The following is a 19,484-nucleotide window of genomic DNA, read 5'->3' as shown; positions in this document are numbered from 1 at the left end:
GTTTGAAGACAGTGTGTTGGCTGGCAGAGCTGACAGTGCGGGTTCCTGCGTGGGTGATTCCCATCCTTCCATCAGTAGCTGGCATGTCTAGGCCCAATGAACAAGGTAGTCTCAGTTCTATTATTCACACCTTTACCCAGCTTCACTCTTGTGACTCTTGGTCAGCACTTCAAACTATGTATCACATACTACATTAGCTATTAGTGTAGCAGCCCCAACAGAAAATCTCAGCGCTCTGTGTGTTACGCCTACCACTGACTCCAAGGGCTACATTACTGTGTTGTATTATTCAGCTTGATGAGGAGTGATAGTTTCCCCTGGAGAAAGGACTCTGCTCTCCCAGTGGAGCCCTGTGCACTTTCATTATGGTGATGTTTTTGGAGCTGTTATTGGAGCTGTTTGTGAGGCAAACTCGTCTTTACCTCACAAACAAACTATTAATTCACCTTAAGGTTGTGTAGACCGATGTGGAAATAGATGGGCCAGTTTTCAAAAGCATAGTTAAGTCCATTTGCAACCAAGACTCCCCCTGTAGCGATCTTAGAGTGAGCCAGATGATACCCAGTCCATACTCTGTCCCAGTCCTGCTGTCCAGAGAGAAGAGGGTCCCTCTTAGATTCTGCAGAGGCAGCTGGGATGGGTGTGGCAGGACTGGCATGTGTGAAAAGATTGCTGATAAATTCCCAAGCCTGTAAGGGGATAGAGGTCAGCAAAAAAATCTCACATTTTCCAAATGTCCCTGTACACTCTGACAACATTAAAGTGCCGAGCCAGGCCCGCTGCTACCATGATTGCAGCTTTTACCAACATCAGGAAAGGCCTTGGCACAAGGAGAGCTGGAGGAATTTTTTTTTTTTTTTTGTTGTGTCAGTGTTGGATTTCTTCCAGGCAGATTTTCCTGCTTAATCTTCAATTTAAATCCACCCTCATCTAGCTTTCCTGGTCCGGCAAAGCCTTTGGGTTGTGGCAGGGCACATGATGCCCTGCAATGACCAGCTGTGACCCACAGAATAAACCCCATGAGCCATAAAGTCTGTGCGTGTACAAGCTCATATGTGTATGTCAATGTGTGTATGTGTGAGAGGGATTTTGTGTATATCTTTGGGTATTGTGTTCTACATACAGTTTATGCTTACTGGCAGATTTTGTCTGTTGGGCATTTATTGTAATTGTAAAGATACTGCAGCCTTTGTGACATTTTAAAGATGGTACTGAAATAGCTTCATCTTATCCCTGAGATTATGTCCTTTCATTTATTTTAATGTTACTCTCACTTTCCTATGGCAACAATGGAGTGCAGTGTTCTTTGATTATGCATTTGGACATTAGTGCTGTATTACAAAAATGGCTGGTATTTTCTGTAACTCTGTCGCACTGGTGTCCCTGTTGTACTGTGTCTCTCAGGACAAAAACCAAACCTAGCTGCCTGTATAAAGAAAAAAAAAAATCCAAATCATGAATTTGTTCTCTGCTGCTGTGACTGAGGACAGATCCATGTCTGACATTGGCTCATCCAACCAAACCTTGAGCTCGCTGTGCTGCTCTTCAAGGAGGCTGTGTTGGATTAACTAGTGTACGAATGACAGTGGCTAATCCTCCAGGGTTACGGAAGCATTTGTTATCTGAGCCATAATGGATTCCACATTTTTCACTGGTTGAGCCACAATGATAATGATTACAAATGCTTTATGGACTGTCCTATATCTGTCGTATGTCTACATCTTTAAGGTAGCCAGCATGAAGGATTATGTGATTTTTTAAAAATATCACAATACACTGATTGCTTATCGTTAAGCTCGAGTCACTTACTCCTCCAGTTTGGCAGGTCAGCCCCACTGTGATTATTCATCAGCTCGACGCAGATGATCATACCAGTCACTATGGGATGATGTAGTTATGCATCATCCCGTAGTGATTCCAAGGTTAGGCATCATACCATAACCTTGTTTTCCTGATGGTATTGCTATGAATAATAAACTGAGGTAGTTTCTGCTCTCCCGGGCCCTTCCGCTGTTTTGGTTTCAGTATAACAACATGGCTCAGTTTAATCACAGGGTTGAGGGCTGCAGTGCCGATATTGTTTTGAGCAGGTGATACTGAATTAGTGATTCAAATAACACTCATTTAAAAGTGTCCCTGTCTACTCACATTGAATACTCACCCAAACTAATCTGCCTTCATAGCAGCGCTCACAAACCTCTCCTTTCAGTTTACAGGGCAGGGTGCAGTTTTGTTCTGACGAAGTTTTATGAGCAGTTTATTGCATTGACCTGTTGGGACTCTGTGATACTGATTTCTGTCAGTATCACTCTGTCTTTGTGTATGTAATTTTATATGGATATATATTGTGATGTAGTGAAAGTTCTGCAAAGTCATTTAACATCATTATTTTAGCAGGACAGGGGTTAGATAAGAATGAGGGCATTGTCATTTTTCTTTTGGCTGAAGGCAGGGTAGTCTTGAGTTTTCTGGGAGAACAGCGGTCATTTTTTCACTTCATCCTAAATTTGTGACTCATTTCAGCCATCCTTTGCAATATACAGTATTTAATAGATATCCAATTACGTAGATTAGTTAGATAAGTACATACCTCCAACAGGACACCTTTCATTTGTGTCATGGTTCATGAGGGTATCAGGGGCTGTATTAGGGTTTTTTTTAAATGTCTACATTGGAAAAATGTATGCCAAATGAATGTAAATGTAATTAAGGTGTAGGCCCACTCACCACCCCAGTAATTTTCAGTCTCTCATGGATAAAATAAGTTATTCTAGTGTAGTGAGTTAAATAACTGACAAGTCACTGAACACTATTTCCATAAACAGTACTTCTCACTGATTTGCAACAATGGCCTAACACACCGTGAGATATTATTATTATTAAATGAATAGTGACCAGTTATAAACATTATGGGAAGATGTTATGGAATATATCTTCACGTTGCCCTCTGATGAAAAGTTTGCAGTTGCAGTTTTACAGCACTGAACCTGACTTTCTGAGGTTTGTGAGCACCTCCCAGCTTACTCCATCTCTCTACATGTTGCTTTTTAAAATCTTTCCTCTGGTTTGTCTTTTCACACAGACATCATTAGAGCAAAAGAAATGCAACAAAACTGCAGACCGCTGAGCTGAACAACACCAACCGTAAGGCCGGTAACCCTGGACACTCATCTTCAAGCAATTTCTCCTCATTGATATAATGGATGTGTCCCTGAAGGGGCTTTTTTATGTTTCCTCAGGGCAGGTTGCTGTTGTGGTCTTAACGGTAGCACACAGACATCATCCAGAGGCTATGTATCACAGCAGCCCTGGAGCAGCCTTTTCTGGCCTAATGTTCTGTGAGCACAGAGAGTATTGATTTGCTGTGTCACGTATGATTATAAACACAGATTAGATGACAGTATGTTTTCAGCCCCGGGCAAAGTAAAAAGTTAGAAGAATGACATTTTGCTGCAGTGTTATGGCTGCATGTTTGGGTTGTATAATAGAGATGTGACAGCTCAACCTTCAGTATATATAGCATTTAATTTCACTTTCAATCTGTCCCAGAGGAGAAATCTATCTGTTGCTTTTCTTATGGTGTGTTGAATACTAAGTCAACTTTGCCCCAAAGTATTTCACTGCAGTTGTTAACTAATTAATTGAGATGTTTACAGCCAGCTCTTATGGAGGTTTCAGTTTGTGATTTTCTGGTTTTACGTAGTATTTTTGGTACAATTTCATATCTAGCTCCATCGTAAAGGAGCTTTTATTTTCAATTCATCACTGGCATCTGTGGGAAAGGCTGTCAATGATACCTACAAGTGGAGATGCATAGTGATGTGGGGGTGCATTGTCAGAGTTCTGTAAACTGAGATTTGGATGAGCTCCATGTGTCTGTGCCTGATAATACCAGAGGGGACCTGTGAGCACTGGGGTCAGGGATGAGCAGTCTCCCTTGTGAAATATTCAGACACTAAATATCTCAACCAAACTCAATCCTGTTGTCTTATGTAACAAGGCGAGGTTTTCTGGCTCGGTCTTGTGCCAAAGGTTAGGAACCCAAAAGGGTTCACATCATTTAGCTTTGTTAATTTATTCACTGTCGGCACTGCTGTGAAATTCCATTTAGAAAGTGTTTCAAATTCTTCTCACATTATGCCATGTCAATTTAAAAGCATGAGAAGAAATAATAGAAATTTGAACACTATGGTTATTGTTATGCCAATGGGGGATCATTACTGTGTACCACAGAAAATGGTTAAATTCTTCAGGGCTTTACATTTTAGGATTATGACAGAGTCATTTTGCCCATAAAACATCTTAACTCCTTTTTTGTCCCGGTGTTATTTATCATATAAAGATTTTTACCACTGCTTTTGTTCTAATACTTCCTTTTTTATCATCTCTCTCCCTGCTGAGTACATAAAATAAGCAATTAACAAAACAATCCCCTCAGCATCTATTGCTAAGGCTTTAAATTGCTGAATTTTAATCTGTACCACAACCTTGAATCAACACTATAGCTTGCCTCCCCTAACAAAGACCAAAAACCTTTAAAGTGGTTGAGAATACGTGGAAACAATAAACATAACGGTGACCTTTTGTGATGTAAGAACTACTCTGATAGCCAATCAACACGGACAGCCTGGTAATTACAGCAGCCTTCCAGTCACTGTAGATTCTCGTAAGTGGTGCCTATAGCGGTTTGCATTAATCTCTTAGAGTGAAACAAAACATGCAGCTGTGTTATTGCACTCAGCAGGACTGAATGTCAGGGTGTTGTGCCTCCACAGCAGCATGGTGATGCTCTCTTTCTTTCCGGTGTGATGACTGATACAGGAATGAATGTGTCTGCTGCATGACGGACTGAATGCCAGTGTAATTAAAGGTTGGCCGAGGGTGGGCCAAAGATGAGCTGTCTGCGCACCAGTGATAGTTGCCTCCCATCTTTGCTTGAATACCCACTCTGACTCCCACTGAGTGTTTGTCTACTCTTTCCATCATGTCCCGAGCATGTCGCCTGCACCCAGTGTTTAGCTAAGAGGGGAAGCTGTATCAGATGAATAGCTTCTCTGACTTCCTACCCCACTTGGGGGTGTTTCTGCAGTCACACACTCTCAGCATATTCTCATTAATAACTAGTGGGTGTTTTCTCCTGTAATAGCGTCAGGACTGTGTTTTTCCTTTGTCGTTTGTATGGAAGCCTCTGTAATTTCTAAAAGATTTATAAAATCCAAGTGAAATGACAATGCATTTTTTCCTGCAGTAATATACATCTGCACTGTAAATAAGATATATTGTTTTCTCTTTGGCGGAAATTGACCAAAAGGGAGAGATATAAAATGAATATATTTTGTTTTACTGTGTAGGGGTGCCCCCCATGGGTGTTTATAAAACAACAGCTGATACCGTCATTCTCCTTTCACTGGCACTGACTGCGACACTGGATGTTCTCCAGCTGTGAAGAACAAGTTTGTTAAAAGCTGATCTCCATTTGAACATGTCACATTAGGAAAACCACAGGTGTAGAAAATAAAATTAATGATGGCTGAATCCCATTTAGCTGCTTCAATTTCAGGGTCCTGGTATTGGTACTCACTTTGGCTCACTGTCACACCGCAGTGACTTAGTGGGACACCTGAACAAAACAGAGCCATTGTTAATGTTAGTAACACCCCTGTTTAGGTCAGGTAGGACAGGTCAAAATGTGAAAAAAAGTCAGTTTCTGAAGTTTGGTGACCTCATGTAAGTCCTGCAAAGCTCCACCCAACTTCAACCCCTGTGGAGGTCTAATCAGCAAGAGGACATGGAAACACCTGTGTGAGTGCGCAGGCTCTGTAAATAAAAGAAGGAATTTCTTTGGATGGAGTTCTGATGGAGATACCCATCAGACAGCAGAACTAGCAGGATAAATGAACAAATATAATATATACTATAATATAAAGCACACTACGTATTGACTATCTTTGTTTTTAAGGTAGTCCATTTTAAAGAAATCATACATATTAAGATACCTCAATTTAAAGCACTTTGATTCCAGCAGTAGCTCATCCTTAGAGAGCAGCTACAATTATCACAACACCGACTCAACTGTAAGTCAGACACACATTCAACCACTCACTCCCCCGGAGGCATGAAGACTGCAAGAATGTTTCAGGATGTATGAACACCAACATTTTTTTTTCTTTCCTTCAAAATTTAAATGTGTAAATAATGTATTTATTACTTTGACTTGACTTTTTTAGCAAAATGGATTTTTTGTTTCATTTTGGCTGACTTTAATTTTAAATGCCATTTAATATGAACATGCCAGACAACAGGCCCTAGTGCAGATTTACCATTGTAACAACGCATTATTTCATTGAGAGATGGAGATGTGATATGATATAACTGTTGAAGACATTTGCAATCCTGCAAATTGTTTTAAAATTGGTTGACATCACAATCATTAGCCTGTTGTTGTTTGTGCTCCTGTGCTGCTTGGTCTGGTCAGCTGGATTACAGATAGCCCAGCACAGCTCTGCCCAATCATTTCCTTAACCCTTAACCTCTCACAGCAGAGGTTCAACCAGGCAGGAGTGTAGTGGAAGATATACAGCTCACTCCTCAGGACATGGACAGGAGGAGTGTTTTCCCCTTGAAATACAATGGACTATGACTAATAAAAACACCCCTTGGGAATGGGAGGTCTCTTTAACCAGTGAAAAGCTTAGACAACCAAAATATGTTCAAGTACCAAGGTGAAAAGTGTTTATCAGATGAAAGACACACCTGGACAAGGCAAACACAGCTGAAATCCCATATAATAATTAAAACATACCTCACATTTACAGGTACATTTTAAATACAAGGTCTCCAGACTGAGAAAGTGGTTCCTATTGCCGTCCATTTATGTATTGACATCTTTATTTTTAAGTGTGCAAAGAGCCGACACCGTCAGCTAAGTGCTGGAATAGATTGTCTTTGAATTTGTCCTACTTCCAGCGGCTTCACCCTCTCCGTTTCTCTCTCTCATTATTGTTGGTACTAAGTAAGGCAGCCTTAGAATGGCCGAGCATGAGTCTGCCTGCTGTCCAATCTCCATATTAAAGAACGAGGGAAAGGTCAGCTTAACAACACCTTAATAGTTATCGACAGGTCAGGAGGACGGAGGAGGGGAAGGTCAGTGATTTAGATAAATACCATACGGTCAAGAAAATGAAACTGTCAAATATGTAGATGAGGAGGGAGGAGTGGGATCATTGGTGAGGAAGAGTGGTTGTACAGATGGTACAGCTGTTGGCACCTGATAGCTGCTTATTGCTGTACTCATGGACGAGGTTCGGGGTTGAACTAGAACATGTGTTTAATACTTCATTTGCTCATGTGCAGGAGGTGCTGTCATGCTTTTATCTGACATGAAATCTGACATTTATAGCCTCAGAAGGATGTGTAAGATGAGCAGATTTCAGATCAATAGCAGGATCTGAAGCCTTCTTCAAAAGAAAATCATCTCTCACATGAAGGTGAAGCATTTAGAAAAGGAAAGGCAGTTGATAGGGTGACCTTGATGATTTAAAAAGAGATACATGCTCTCAATGCATTTTCTTTCCTGAACTCAGCGAAGAAATAAATAAGTGAAAGGAGAGAAAATGATGAGAAGACAAACCCGGAGCTCAGAGGAGTCCTCTATCAGTATCATTAGCTGAATGTATATTTTTTTCCACAAATGGAAAAAAAAAACATTAAAGGGTGGATTTTATTTGAGGAAAGAAGATATGAAGAAAATATGTGAAAGATAAAAGAACTAGTAGAAAAGAGTTAGCCAGGCATAGTAAAATAATGAAACAAGAATGCTTCATTAGTATTTCAGTTTGTGCGTTATTATTGCTTCGAAATGCTGATCACGGCTGTGGTGATTTGTAGGAGAGAGTCATATTTGCAATGTGTCTGAAAGCTCAGGGCTGTGTGCTGAATTGACATCATGTCAGAATGAATCATCTGATTTAACAGGCCTGCTATAGCTGCACAGCCCTACAAACCAGCACTTCACTTATGCACACGCACACTATTATTAAGAGCCTCACATATTTGAACAACCTGGCCGTGTGAATATGAATGAGAAGTTTTGATGACAGTATAAACATTTGATTTAAATGCCTATGAAACTGTATTCATTGTTAATTTCTGTCCCCCCCGCAGAGCCATCCATGCATCACAGACAGAAGACAGTGGTGACAGACATGTGCTACCCGACAGAGATATCCAGCCTGATGGACTTTGGCACTCCGGACTGCTCGCTAGGCAAAGGTACGAGTTTGCTCGAAATATAGGGTGTTGCCTTGGTGACAGCAGGAAGTGTTTACAATGATTTATCCTGGCAGTTAAAAGACACCGAGCTGTCAGCTTGACTGGGAGGTTAACACTGGAGCAAAGGCCTGCGCAAGCTAAGAGTGTGAGAACAATCAGATAACAGTTCTTGGTACCTGGCCATGAGGGCCTTACTGTTCACTGCAGGCTTTGATTTATCAATGCTACGTCACATGTTTTGTCACCAAATGCGGAGCACAGAGCCGTGGGTGTAAGACTGTGAGACTTGCTTGATTTCTTGCCAACGAAAAGCATTTTACTCTGCAAATTGCTTTAATCTGAAAGAAGCTTTATTGAAGTTTATTGCACTAGAGTTTTGTTGTAATGTGCATTTATTGCATTGCAGGGAGGGCCACTTATTTTCTCCAATCACTGTCATCAGTCTGAGAAATAAAATTTATAGAGTCTGTGTGGCTCAGGATAATAGTCTCTCTCAGTCTCTCGTGTGTGGTAATCAAACTGACCAGCCTGTAATAATGCACACGACTAAAGGTATTGATCATAAAGTCCATTGATTGCATGGGTATTGTTGCTTAATCTAAGAGCCTTGTGTCCGTTTCTTTTTCTCATCATAATGACAGCTTTTATCCTTTATTGTTCCGACATCGATACGAAACCAGAAAGTCTGTGGTGTAATTATAATGCCAATCTTTTCATCCAATTTTGCCCTTTGAAGCTGGCAGAACACGTTCAGCGGCTATTAGACAAGCCTCATGTCATTTCCATCAACAATGGGCAGCGACAGTGGTGACCTCAGTCACTCATTCTCCTTCTCCTCCCAGTGCCCATTGCTGCTTTCAGTCTCCCTCCTCATCTTTTTTTTTCACCTCCTCCTCTCTCTCAAGGCTAGCTAATATTTTAATGCCTCTCTCTATCAACACTCTCCAGCGCTGATAATGCAGACTGACAGGTCAACCATGTGCAGCTGAGAGAGGGGAGAGCAATACAGCGGAGGAGAAAAAGAAGGCTTTTAAGATTTCTTCTGGCTTTAATGTGAGCAAAGCAAATGAATGACATAGTGATACAGGGAGTTAAGCTGAAGAATAAGGACAGTGTGGAGTGGAAAATTTCAGACTGAAGAACTGTCAGGATAAAAGCAATGCCCGTGAATAAGATTCAGCGTAGCTGAGAGGCAGGCTACAGCATGACCTTGGAATTATGAAGTGCTACATTTGGTCAAAAATTGTATTCATATTATATACTGTAGCTCTTCAGACAAGCTAAAAGGAGCTGATACTACTATTGTAGATCTACAATATCTCCTATGTATGCAAGTTCTACTTATTTGGCTCTATGAGATATCATAACAATGGGCAGTGCAGAAAAACGTTCACTTCCTATATACCTTGAAATGAGGTGTCCACCATAGAGTAGTTGTTGTTGCAATCTTTTGTCTCAGCTCTAATCACTCAGGGAGAATGAGCCTGCCAGTAGCCCTTGAGGTGTCGGCATGTGATTGACAGATCCATTGCCTCTTGTGACAAGTGTCTGGTTAGACCACATCTGATCTTTGGATGGAGCTAAAACGCCGGACGTCAGCTTCTGACAGGCAGGACAAATGGCATGCTTGCTCTGAACTGCTGTCACTTATTTAAATGCAAGAGGTTTAACTGAAATTTGTCTTGCACACAAATACACACACACACACATTATGCTTACACTCGGGCTTTAGTATGCTAGTTATGTTACTCAAGTCCTCATAAACTAAGAATTCCATTATAGGTTTATATCCAGTCCAGCTTTGCAGCCTGATTTAATTCAGCTGGAGCTTTATCTGTTTTCCTCAAACCACCTGCTTATACCTGCCTGAGGGTCTCAGGCCTTAAGAGCCCAGAGCGGCACATTGGACCAGCCTTAACCTTATTTACTTTGTAATTGTGTTCTCACACATCCGATTTACCATCTAACGTGACATGTACTGTCCTAAGTCAGCCCGAGAGCAATGACCAGTCCATGAAAAAATCCCTGGAGGGTTAAAGATAACATAGGAGAGCTCATATTAATAATCCAATATGACTGTGTACAACTAAGGCAGTTTTTGTTCATGTGACTTCACACTGAAGTTTACTCTCAGAGTATTTTTATTCAGAGTTTACATTCCTACCCCCTCTGGACATTCACATTCAGGATGTGAGTAATGTAAACTCATGTAGGCTACAGAGGCATTGCAGACTCAGAGGGAGCGCATAGCTCTCAGACAGAGAGGTGCATTGTTCTCTGTTTAGTCGGTGAGTGTAATTGCACACGCTGTCCTCTGCTAGCTCTCAGCCATCAGGTGGAGTGAGAGCTCCACTGACTCACCTGGTTCATTACCTGGGGCCTGTGGTACAGTCTGTATTCCCCTCCCCCTCCTCGTTGTTTGCGCACTATGGGGGAAGAAAGATGAAAAGCAGGAGTGGGCGTGGGGTGAAAGTTGTCCTAGCCTCTGGGCGTGTCGCTAAACAGGTGTACAGAGAGTGGGAGAGAAAAAAGAGGCACATTCAGAGGGAAAAAAAGAGAAAGAAAAGGAGCAGGAAATGTGGCTGAGTGGCTCTCAGGGGACAACTTCCTCGTAACCTGTCTGGGTGGAGCCTCAGCGAGAAGGGCTGGGAGCGGCTGGCTGTGGTGGTGCATTATGTCAGTTGGTTTGCATGTGGTGTGCACCGGCCTGTACGTATATGCGTGTGTGTGTGTGTGAGTGCGTTCTCTTTTATTTTTTTCACCTGCTATGAGAGCTCACTCCGCAGTTGACAGTGGAGCCGAGTGGAGCCTGTGCCAAGGAGGACATGAGGTCCGAGAAGGAGGACGGGAAAGCCGGTGAGTGACAGAGTGAGGCAGGTAGACAAAAAAAAAAAAAACAGAGGGGAGAGAGGAGACGTTTTTTGTGTGTGTTTGAGGCATAGTGTAGGCCATGAAACTGGATGGGTTCAGTGGTGTGTGAGCGGGTTTATGTACATGTTTGTGTATGTGTGTGATTACCCACATTGATTGAATGAGAGGAATTTGAGTATCACAGCCAGCTTGTTTCATTACTGAAACTCCCAGTGTGTGTCATGGAAATAATCAGTGATACATACAGTACATTATCAGTAACATTACCTTAAACACTGTACTTAAGTACAAGTTTAAGGTACTTGTACTTTAAATATGATGCTACTTTTTGCACCTTTGTTGTACTAAATTTCAGAGGGAAATCTTGGACTTTTTAGTCCACCACATTTATTTGACAGCTATTGACATTAGTTGCTTTGCAGATGAAGAGTTTTCATTCGAAACACATGATCAGTTTATCAAATCTGAGGCATTTTTAAACTTTAAACAATATTCAAAGTAGTCATAATTAGCCCAACCTCTATCACCTGCGACACTAAAATGCTTCTTACATGTTAATACATTAGTCCTAATAATAATGATAGTAATAATAATAATAGTGAAAAAGTTAAATGTCAACAAATAGTGAAAAATTCTCAAGAGCCCATGTTAATGTCTTAAACTGTCTTTTCTCAGACAAACAGCCCAAAATCTAAAGATATTCAATTTACAATCACAGTGTTAACAGTCTGACCACTTCTACCACCATGGTATGTTCATTATGTTTACAACAATTTGCACTGAGGGTTATTTTACATGATTTATTTTTGTACATGAGCTCTTTGGTACAGCCCTTTAATGCAGACTCTGATTTATTTATCTGTACTATATCCTAGACTTGTTTATTGTGTTACTTAAGATAAGAACTAAATACTGACCTAGATATGACATGTTCATATGGATAACATGGTAATCTGTTAATCTTCTATAAGCATGAATGGAGTGGTATTTGGTCAGATACTGTGCAGTATTCCAGACTTCAGTAGCTCAGCAGACATACTAAAGCTTGCATGAGAGAAAATAGCACCAAGGGACAATAATAACTGCTCTGGCTCTTGTGTCTGGAGTAATGTAGGAACCAGACAATGTACTAACTGAAGATGCATTATAGTTGATTGAAGATGTGAAGAGAAGCTTTTTGAAGCCCTTTAAGTTGGATTGAACCCCATGGGAAGAGGCTCTGTCTTTGAAAAATTATCTTTATCTTTGCTCAGATGTCATAAGCTCAGATGTTTGTGCGTGTGTGTGTATATATCTACACATTCATTTGCACTCATGTGTGTTGTGGTGGTTAATGAATGAATAGAGATGAGTTCGATCCCACTGTGTTTTGCGTGACTTCTGTGATGGCTCATGTACTGTGCACCCTGAGGCCGGCACTCAAAATTGCAGAAGATTATGGGTTTGACCGATTGCCCTGCAAGAGACAGATGGCACCATCACCGTCAGCGTCACACTCCACACAGTCCTTGACCAAGACCACTAGAGACAGCATGTGGCACATCTTCATACACAGCATAAAGCTGTTTTGTTTTGTTTTTATAGTGTCATTTATATTCAGTCTCTGTGTTAGCTGCACACAGGCTCTATTCAAGCTAAGCTTAGCTAATCAAGGGCTATTATTATTTTCATTATCTCCACAAGTGTAACTCTCAATAATAATAAGCACAGAGCAGGTATTTATTGTCATATTTTTACATGGTTTAAACTCCTCTGTGAGGCTTTTAAAGTTTGATATATAAAAGCTTCGGTAGCAGCTGCGGAACAGGCGCCACATGCAGCTTGTGGGATTATTTTGTCATGCCCCAGGACATGAGGGAGGTCATGTATCAAATCATGCAGATTTCCAGTTCTCCACAGAGCAGCTTCTGCTGTTTCTGACAGATGTTTAGTCCCCACAAAAGATTCAAAACAAAACAGTGCCCTGTGGCATTTTCCTCCTCAGTGGACTGTTCAAGTTGGTCGATGTCATGGACGCCTCCCTTTGCTGATTAGTCTGGTGTTATCTAGATACTAAGGCCTTGTTCCAGTGTCAACCGTTATGGATTCACAGCCACGTGTCCATGAAGGCTCAGGGTTGTCAGCAAGTCTTTGTGAGCCATTTATTCACACTGTACATGGTAGCATGATGGTGACTTCCATTTATGTTGATTTGGTCAAATAGTACTGTTGCACTTAATAACAGTGAATTAACAGCAAACAGTCCAATTCATTTAAGGAATAGTTTGACGTTTTGGGGAAACATGTTTATGACATGTAATTGATTTCTGCCCTGGAGTTAGATGAGAAGATTGATAGCATTATGTCTGGAGGGTAAATATTAAGCTAAAGCCAGAAGCCAGTTAGCCTAGCTTAGCATAAAGCCTGGAAACAAGGGGAGGCAGATAACCTGGCTCTGTCCAAAGGTAAAAAAAAAAAAAAACTGCTTCTAAGGCTCACTAATAAAAATTTTAAATGTCTTTTGTTTAATCGAAGTCTTAAAACTTTATGTTTCCCGTCTAGCTGTTTCCTCCCGTATCCAGTTTTTATGCTAAGCTAAGTTTACCTGACTCCAATTAAATATTTATCATACGGATGTGAGAGTGGTATTGACCTTCTGTCCTACCTCTCTGCCAATGAGAAAGTGAATTTCTCAAAATGTCAGACTGTTCCTTTAAAGTACATAAAATATGAAATGTCAGCCTCACACATTGCTGTCCACAGAAATGTCTGTAGCGTGATTTCATAAAGTACCTCCTGAATTTGTCACACAACATTACACCTTCCTGATCTCAGACATTTGGCACAGGTTACAGGTATGTCAGTTAAAGTGTGTGAGAGTTCAGTTCGCAGAGCTGAGCAAGGGACTTGGCAACCGATCCAATACTTGAGTCAGAGCAAGATTTAATACACTGATTGGCTGAAATAAGAAGGTGGAGCCAAGGGTCGTCATGAGTGACTGAAATGAATATCAGGATATCCAGTGATCATAAATACTATTGCTGCTGTACAAAGTCACCTCATTATCATTGCTTTGTCGACATAAATCAAAAAGCTCTCTGTTTCCTAGTCGGAGTCTCCGTGTCACCCAGGTTAATTTGCTAAATCACTGGCTAATTAACTTTATGTAAACGAAACCCATGCACAGTGAATGATACCGGTGTCAAGTGACAGTGAGGGTGTGTTTTTCAAAATGCAGCTCTTGACAGCAGTGTTAGAAATCTAAATAGCCTTGTCTATGTTCTCAGTGCTCTTCCAGTGGCATGTCCTGGGCGACGGGCCCAATCTGCACATAATAAACGTGTGAATCAATTACAGCTATCTGCACTTGGCATCCTTTCGCTGACCTCAGTTGCAATGTAAACCCACAGGCAATTAATTAATGGAAGCTGTTCCCAATAGATACTGTATACTCGCACAGATATACTCTACACGCATACACTTGCACACATGCACAGGGATATATGCGTCAACAAAAATATACATATGTACAAACAATATGCAGGACCTCGTGTTTGCTGGATGGAATCTGATCTGCTCCTGTGACCCAAACACGTACGCTTCAACCATATTAGCTTGTTATGTGTTTTCAAACCCAGTATGTAAAGTATTTTTCAGAGGAAAAAATATTAAATGACCAACTTTCTAATATGAATTTTATAGATGTGCTCAAGAGTATAGAGTGATGTTTTGTCTGCTGACCATGCTGAATTACCATTAAGTGGTGAATACTCTGGTCAGGTAGCTTTGAGAGCCAGCAACATGCATTATTGAAGCCCATATGTATTATAGAGACGCAGTGTAATACCCTGAGTGGGAAATGGACCTGACCCTTACATGCAGGGCCTTTTCAGGATGCAGAAAGTACAGTGCTTGGAGTCTCAGTGTGTCTTAGGCATCAGGAATGAAATGGTTCTTCTCGTTCTCCTGCTATATGAGATAGAGGCTTGTCCCTGCTTTTACTGCTGTTTGTAGCGTAAGCATGTCAAATTTGACTCAGTGGAGCCCACACATGTTAATACAACCTCTGTTCCTTTACTGCACAAGTTCCTACTGTGACTATCGTACAAATTAAGAATAAAGATGCTAAATATAGTTCTGCTGATTATTTAAATATGCTCTTAATCGCTGCAGCCTACCTCTGCCACCCACCCGACCTCCCTGTGATTTGAGACTCAGAAGGGAGCCTCTAACAGAGTGAAGTGTTTATTTGTGAATACTCTCAGTCTTGAGTCTTCTTTTCTCCCTCTTTCCCTCCCTTCTGTCTTTCTGTCAGATTTGGGTTTGGTGCAGATTTGACGGTATTCTTTCATAAATCCTTAAAGAGTGCTTGGGTCGTCCTTTCGTCTAGACTTGTAAACAGAGATCACAGGATGTTTCTTCGAGGGGAAACTCCAAACAGACGTTTTTCTGATATGAAGTTTTGTAAGACGACTTATCTGTTTCATAGAATTTGGAATAGTTGTACAAAAGTTAGCAGCTCTTTCAGGCCGCACTGAGCTAAATTCTAATGCTAGTGTGGCAAAATGCTCAAAATGACAATGCTAACATGCTGATATTTACAGGATACATGGATTTTTTTCATGACCACCCACCCAACAGTCGTCAGCACATTATAACTAAAACCACAAATGTCACTCTCATGGTGTAACAGAATTTTATGGCTATCCAGCCAGTATTGTTAGGCCGACTGTCAGATTGATATTGCCGTCTCTAGAGCTCTCATTGCGACAAACAAAGGGTAAGACACCAGATGCAAGAGCATACTCGAAACTGATGGTTTGCACTGACACCTGCTATCCATGCAATATAAAACATATTCTCCCCTGTGCAGCTTAATGCTCTTGAGAAAGAAAGTGTCATTTGAAGAAAAACTTCACGGATTATTAATACGATGAGGCTTATCGCACAATCATCAATGCCTTATTTGCATGGGTTATTTCAGTCCATCCAGGCTCTATTTTTACTGCTTGTGAAGGCTACTGTGTTACCTGCACCATGTGTTTAATCAAGAGCTGAAGCAGACTGCTGTCTTCTCCCAGGACAATCTCAACTGATCTTTATACTGTAATTAGTGGAGGCCAGAGCTCAGCAGACATATGCTCCTCTCATAATACAATGTAGAAAAAGCCAGCTGTTAGAACAGACACACACACACACACACACACACACACACACACACACACACACACACACACACACACACACACACCCACACCAACAAGCACACGTACACAAACAGAAATCAAGTAGTCCAGCATCAACAAGAGAAGACGCTTCACTGCATGTACTAATATAATGATGAATATAGTAAATGAACTGGCTTATCATCTCTGCATCATCTTGCATTTGATGAATTAAACATAAAAGATTAATTTATATTTAAATTAGTTTAAATTTAATTTATGTTTATATTTACAGACTAATCTGGCAAAAGTCCTGTAGATGTAACATTTCAGAACTATCTAATATGTAATGAAGTTTGTTTCTATAGCTTACCAAGGCATTGAGAAAGTGAGCATTAATGTGAGTCTTCGTGCAGCTGTTGGTGTATTTTTGTACTTTTACATGTTTTGTTTTTTGTCCAGCCATCATCGTTAATACTGCTTTTACAGTGCAGGACTGAATGCAAAAGGCTTAGTTTAACAGACACTCTCTGTACCTGGGGTTTTGATTCTTATTCTCTGGCTATGACTTTAGAATTCATGTTATTTTGTACTGCAGTAGTAACCATGCTCTTGTGGAAATTATTCACTGAGGTATGAAACTCAGAAGGACGTGACTCACTGTGTCACAGAGGTAAACATAAGCAGGAACTAATTTGGGCCAGTGCTCATCTTATCATTTAGCTCACAAGCAGATACAGAGACATGCTCACTTGCCCTCAGGGAGGCTGACGGTTTGAGTCAACACAGTCACCTGCATTGCAGGTACACACATAATGTTTCCCATTTCACATGGAGCCTCTGAGCAGGTCGCTGTCTTTGGAAAATAGTTTTTGATGTATTTATTGGTTAATTCTGGGTAAAGTTTATCAGTAAGAAGAGCTTATGAAAGAATAGCTTATTAGGAGGCTTTGAGGAAGAATTTTAAAACAGCTCTGCTCATATCAGCGAGTTACAGAAAAGCTTTTGTTGTGTTGCTATTTTTTTTTTACCCCCCTCGGCATCCCCTGTGAACATTTGTCATACTGCTTATAATTTTATTTAAAGAAAACTTTGATATAGGTGTCTTTATGTTTGCTGATTTAATTATTTGCTGCATAGTAATTTGTTTGAGAAATGTGCCATTAAATGACGTTGCTTTGATGTCCTGCTTTATTAGCTGAACCCCCTGCAATGCTACAGCAGAACGTCCCTCAGCACTTTCTGTAGAAAGCCATTACTGTTTTCATCACCACCACCACCACACACAACAAAACTACCCCACCCACCTCATAGACAGCATATTGTTGCTGTGCACCAAAAGCAAAAGGGCCCATAGGGAAGCAGAAAACAATGAAAAGTCAACTGGAGCAAACAGGCTTTATTTCCAAATTACTGGGGAAACTCACAGTTAAAGATGAATTCTAATACTATACTATATTATACCTAAACATGTTGACTGTTTATGATAACATTCAATACCACTGTCTTTAACAAGCGTTACAATGTTGTAGTTGTCAGTACTGCTGCAAAATAAATGAGAACTTTCAGGAGATGATAATATAAGGAAATGATTAAAGCATTTGTTTCCAAAAGGCCATGTTTTGGTCATTTGTTAAAGCCTTCTGAATGCTCAGAAATTCAAGGTACATGGATCAGATAAAGTAGGGCAAGGAGGTAAGTTGTTCATTTTTTCATGCTCTTGACTCCTCCAGTATCCAACAAGACAATGTTAATATGATTTGGTTGTTCACAGGAGTCTTTTGTTAAGAATATTGCTTTAAGAGGACAGTTATGACAGTGCTGTATGTCTACATTCTGCAGTAAAGATGTGAAATAATGTATGACCTTGTTATCCAGCTATCAGTTACTGTACCTGAGAGATTAGAGGAGAGGAACAGGCAGCATCATCGCCTCTGGCTTTGTCTTGGACAGAAATAGCTGAGTGGAACCTCTATACCAAATAAAATTACACAGATGTGAATTGTCAGGGAGACTGAGGTGGAAAAATGACAGCCATGCACATCGTAACTCCTCAGGGCAGAACAGTTGGCTGCTGTCACTGCAGAGATTTCTGACACCTTTCTCAGTCATCCCGTATTATTTTGATGGTTTTGCTTTCAGGTTGACTATAGTCCATTTAAACAGAGGTTTTCATAATGTTTCACAGAAAATTTTCCTGTAGTGAAGGTAAATGGTCATTTTACTGAAATTACAAAATGAAAAAAACGAACAAAAAAACTCAAACATATTTGTTCTCCTGTTAACAGAGGTACTTTATCTAGTCTAGATTTCTTCCTCAGATTTCTGCTCTGTGCTCGCGTCATTTAAAAAATTGTTCACAAGGTCTGTGAACTATCCAGACTAACGGACATTTTTTTTTTATAAAATAATCAATTACATTGCATTGACTTGGCAGATGCTCTTTGTCCAATACACAACTTACAGAGTGCATTCAGAAAAAGCAGGAGAAAGAGCTATATATCATCTAAAACTAGGACTGTATACATTTTTAACAAATGACTAAGCATGTTCAGTGCAACAGTATAAGTGATTAAAAGGTTTTATTTGTTGTTTTTAATTAACAAGGTGTAAGTAAGTGCTAGCAAGACTTGTTAAGACATAGCCTGAAAAGGTGGGTTTCTAGCCTGTGACGTAAAATGGGCAGTGTCTCCGCTCTCCTGAATACTGGAGCCAGAACAGAGAAGTGCTTTGACTGAGATAAGCAACCACAGGGTCTTCTGAGGGATAGGGGGGCTAAATGCCCCAAGGCAGAGGAGCACAATGGTCAAACTGGGGTGTCGGGTTTGGTCCAGGGCTCGTAGGGAGCAAAGATAAGTTTCCTTCTCTCCCCTGTAGGCCAGCACCAGGGTTTTGACCTGGATGCGAGCAGCAACAGGGAGCCACAGTAGTGAACAGAGAACCCAAGAGAAGGTCAAATACCAGGCAGGCAGTAATGATCTTGATTACCTGCAGAGGTCTGGTGGCAGACACTGAGGCTCCAACAAGGACCTGAATAAACACCTGGACCACCTACCTTGCCAATTAGTTGATCAACAGAAACTAATTGGCAACTGCTTTGATTATTAAATAATGATTATTTCAAGGCATCTTTCAAGCAAAGCAAGTTTATACATACACACACACACACACACACACACACACACACACACACACACA

The 19,484-nt window shown here is 40.7% G+C and overlaps 1 protein-coding gene across 2 annotated transcripts in view; it reads left to right on the top strand.

Annotated features, from left to right (window-relative positions):
- The window catches only part of kaznb (kazrin, periplakin interacting protein b), a 55,478-nt gene that overhangs the window by 25,161 nt on the left and 10,833 nt on the right, over window positions 1–19,484 (top strand). Inside the window, exon 2 of one of the 2 annotated variants that reach the window (XM_041033785.1) lies at window positions 8,164–8,271. In XM_041033785.1, coding sequence (XP_040889719.1) covers window positions 8,164–8,271 — 108 coding nt within the window. Of the gene's footprint in view, window positions 1–8,163; window positions 8,272–10,927; window positions 11,128–19,484 lie in introns of those variants that run through there. The other variant, XM_041033786.1, reaches the window with a different exon arrangement.

This window comes from Toxotes jaculatrix, chromosome 3, assembly GCF_017976425.1.
Source record: "Toxotes jaculatrix isolate fToxJac2 chromosome 3, fToxJac2.pri, whole genome shotgun sequence".
NCBI lineage: Eukaryota > Metazoa > Chordata > Actinopteri > Toxotidae > Toxotes > Toxotes jaculatrix.
The sequence above is the reverse complement of the archived record's forward strand: the minus strand, read 5'-3'. Positions and strand labels throughout refer to the sequence as shown.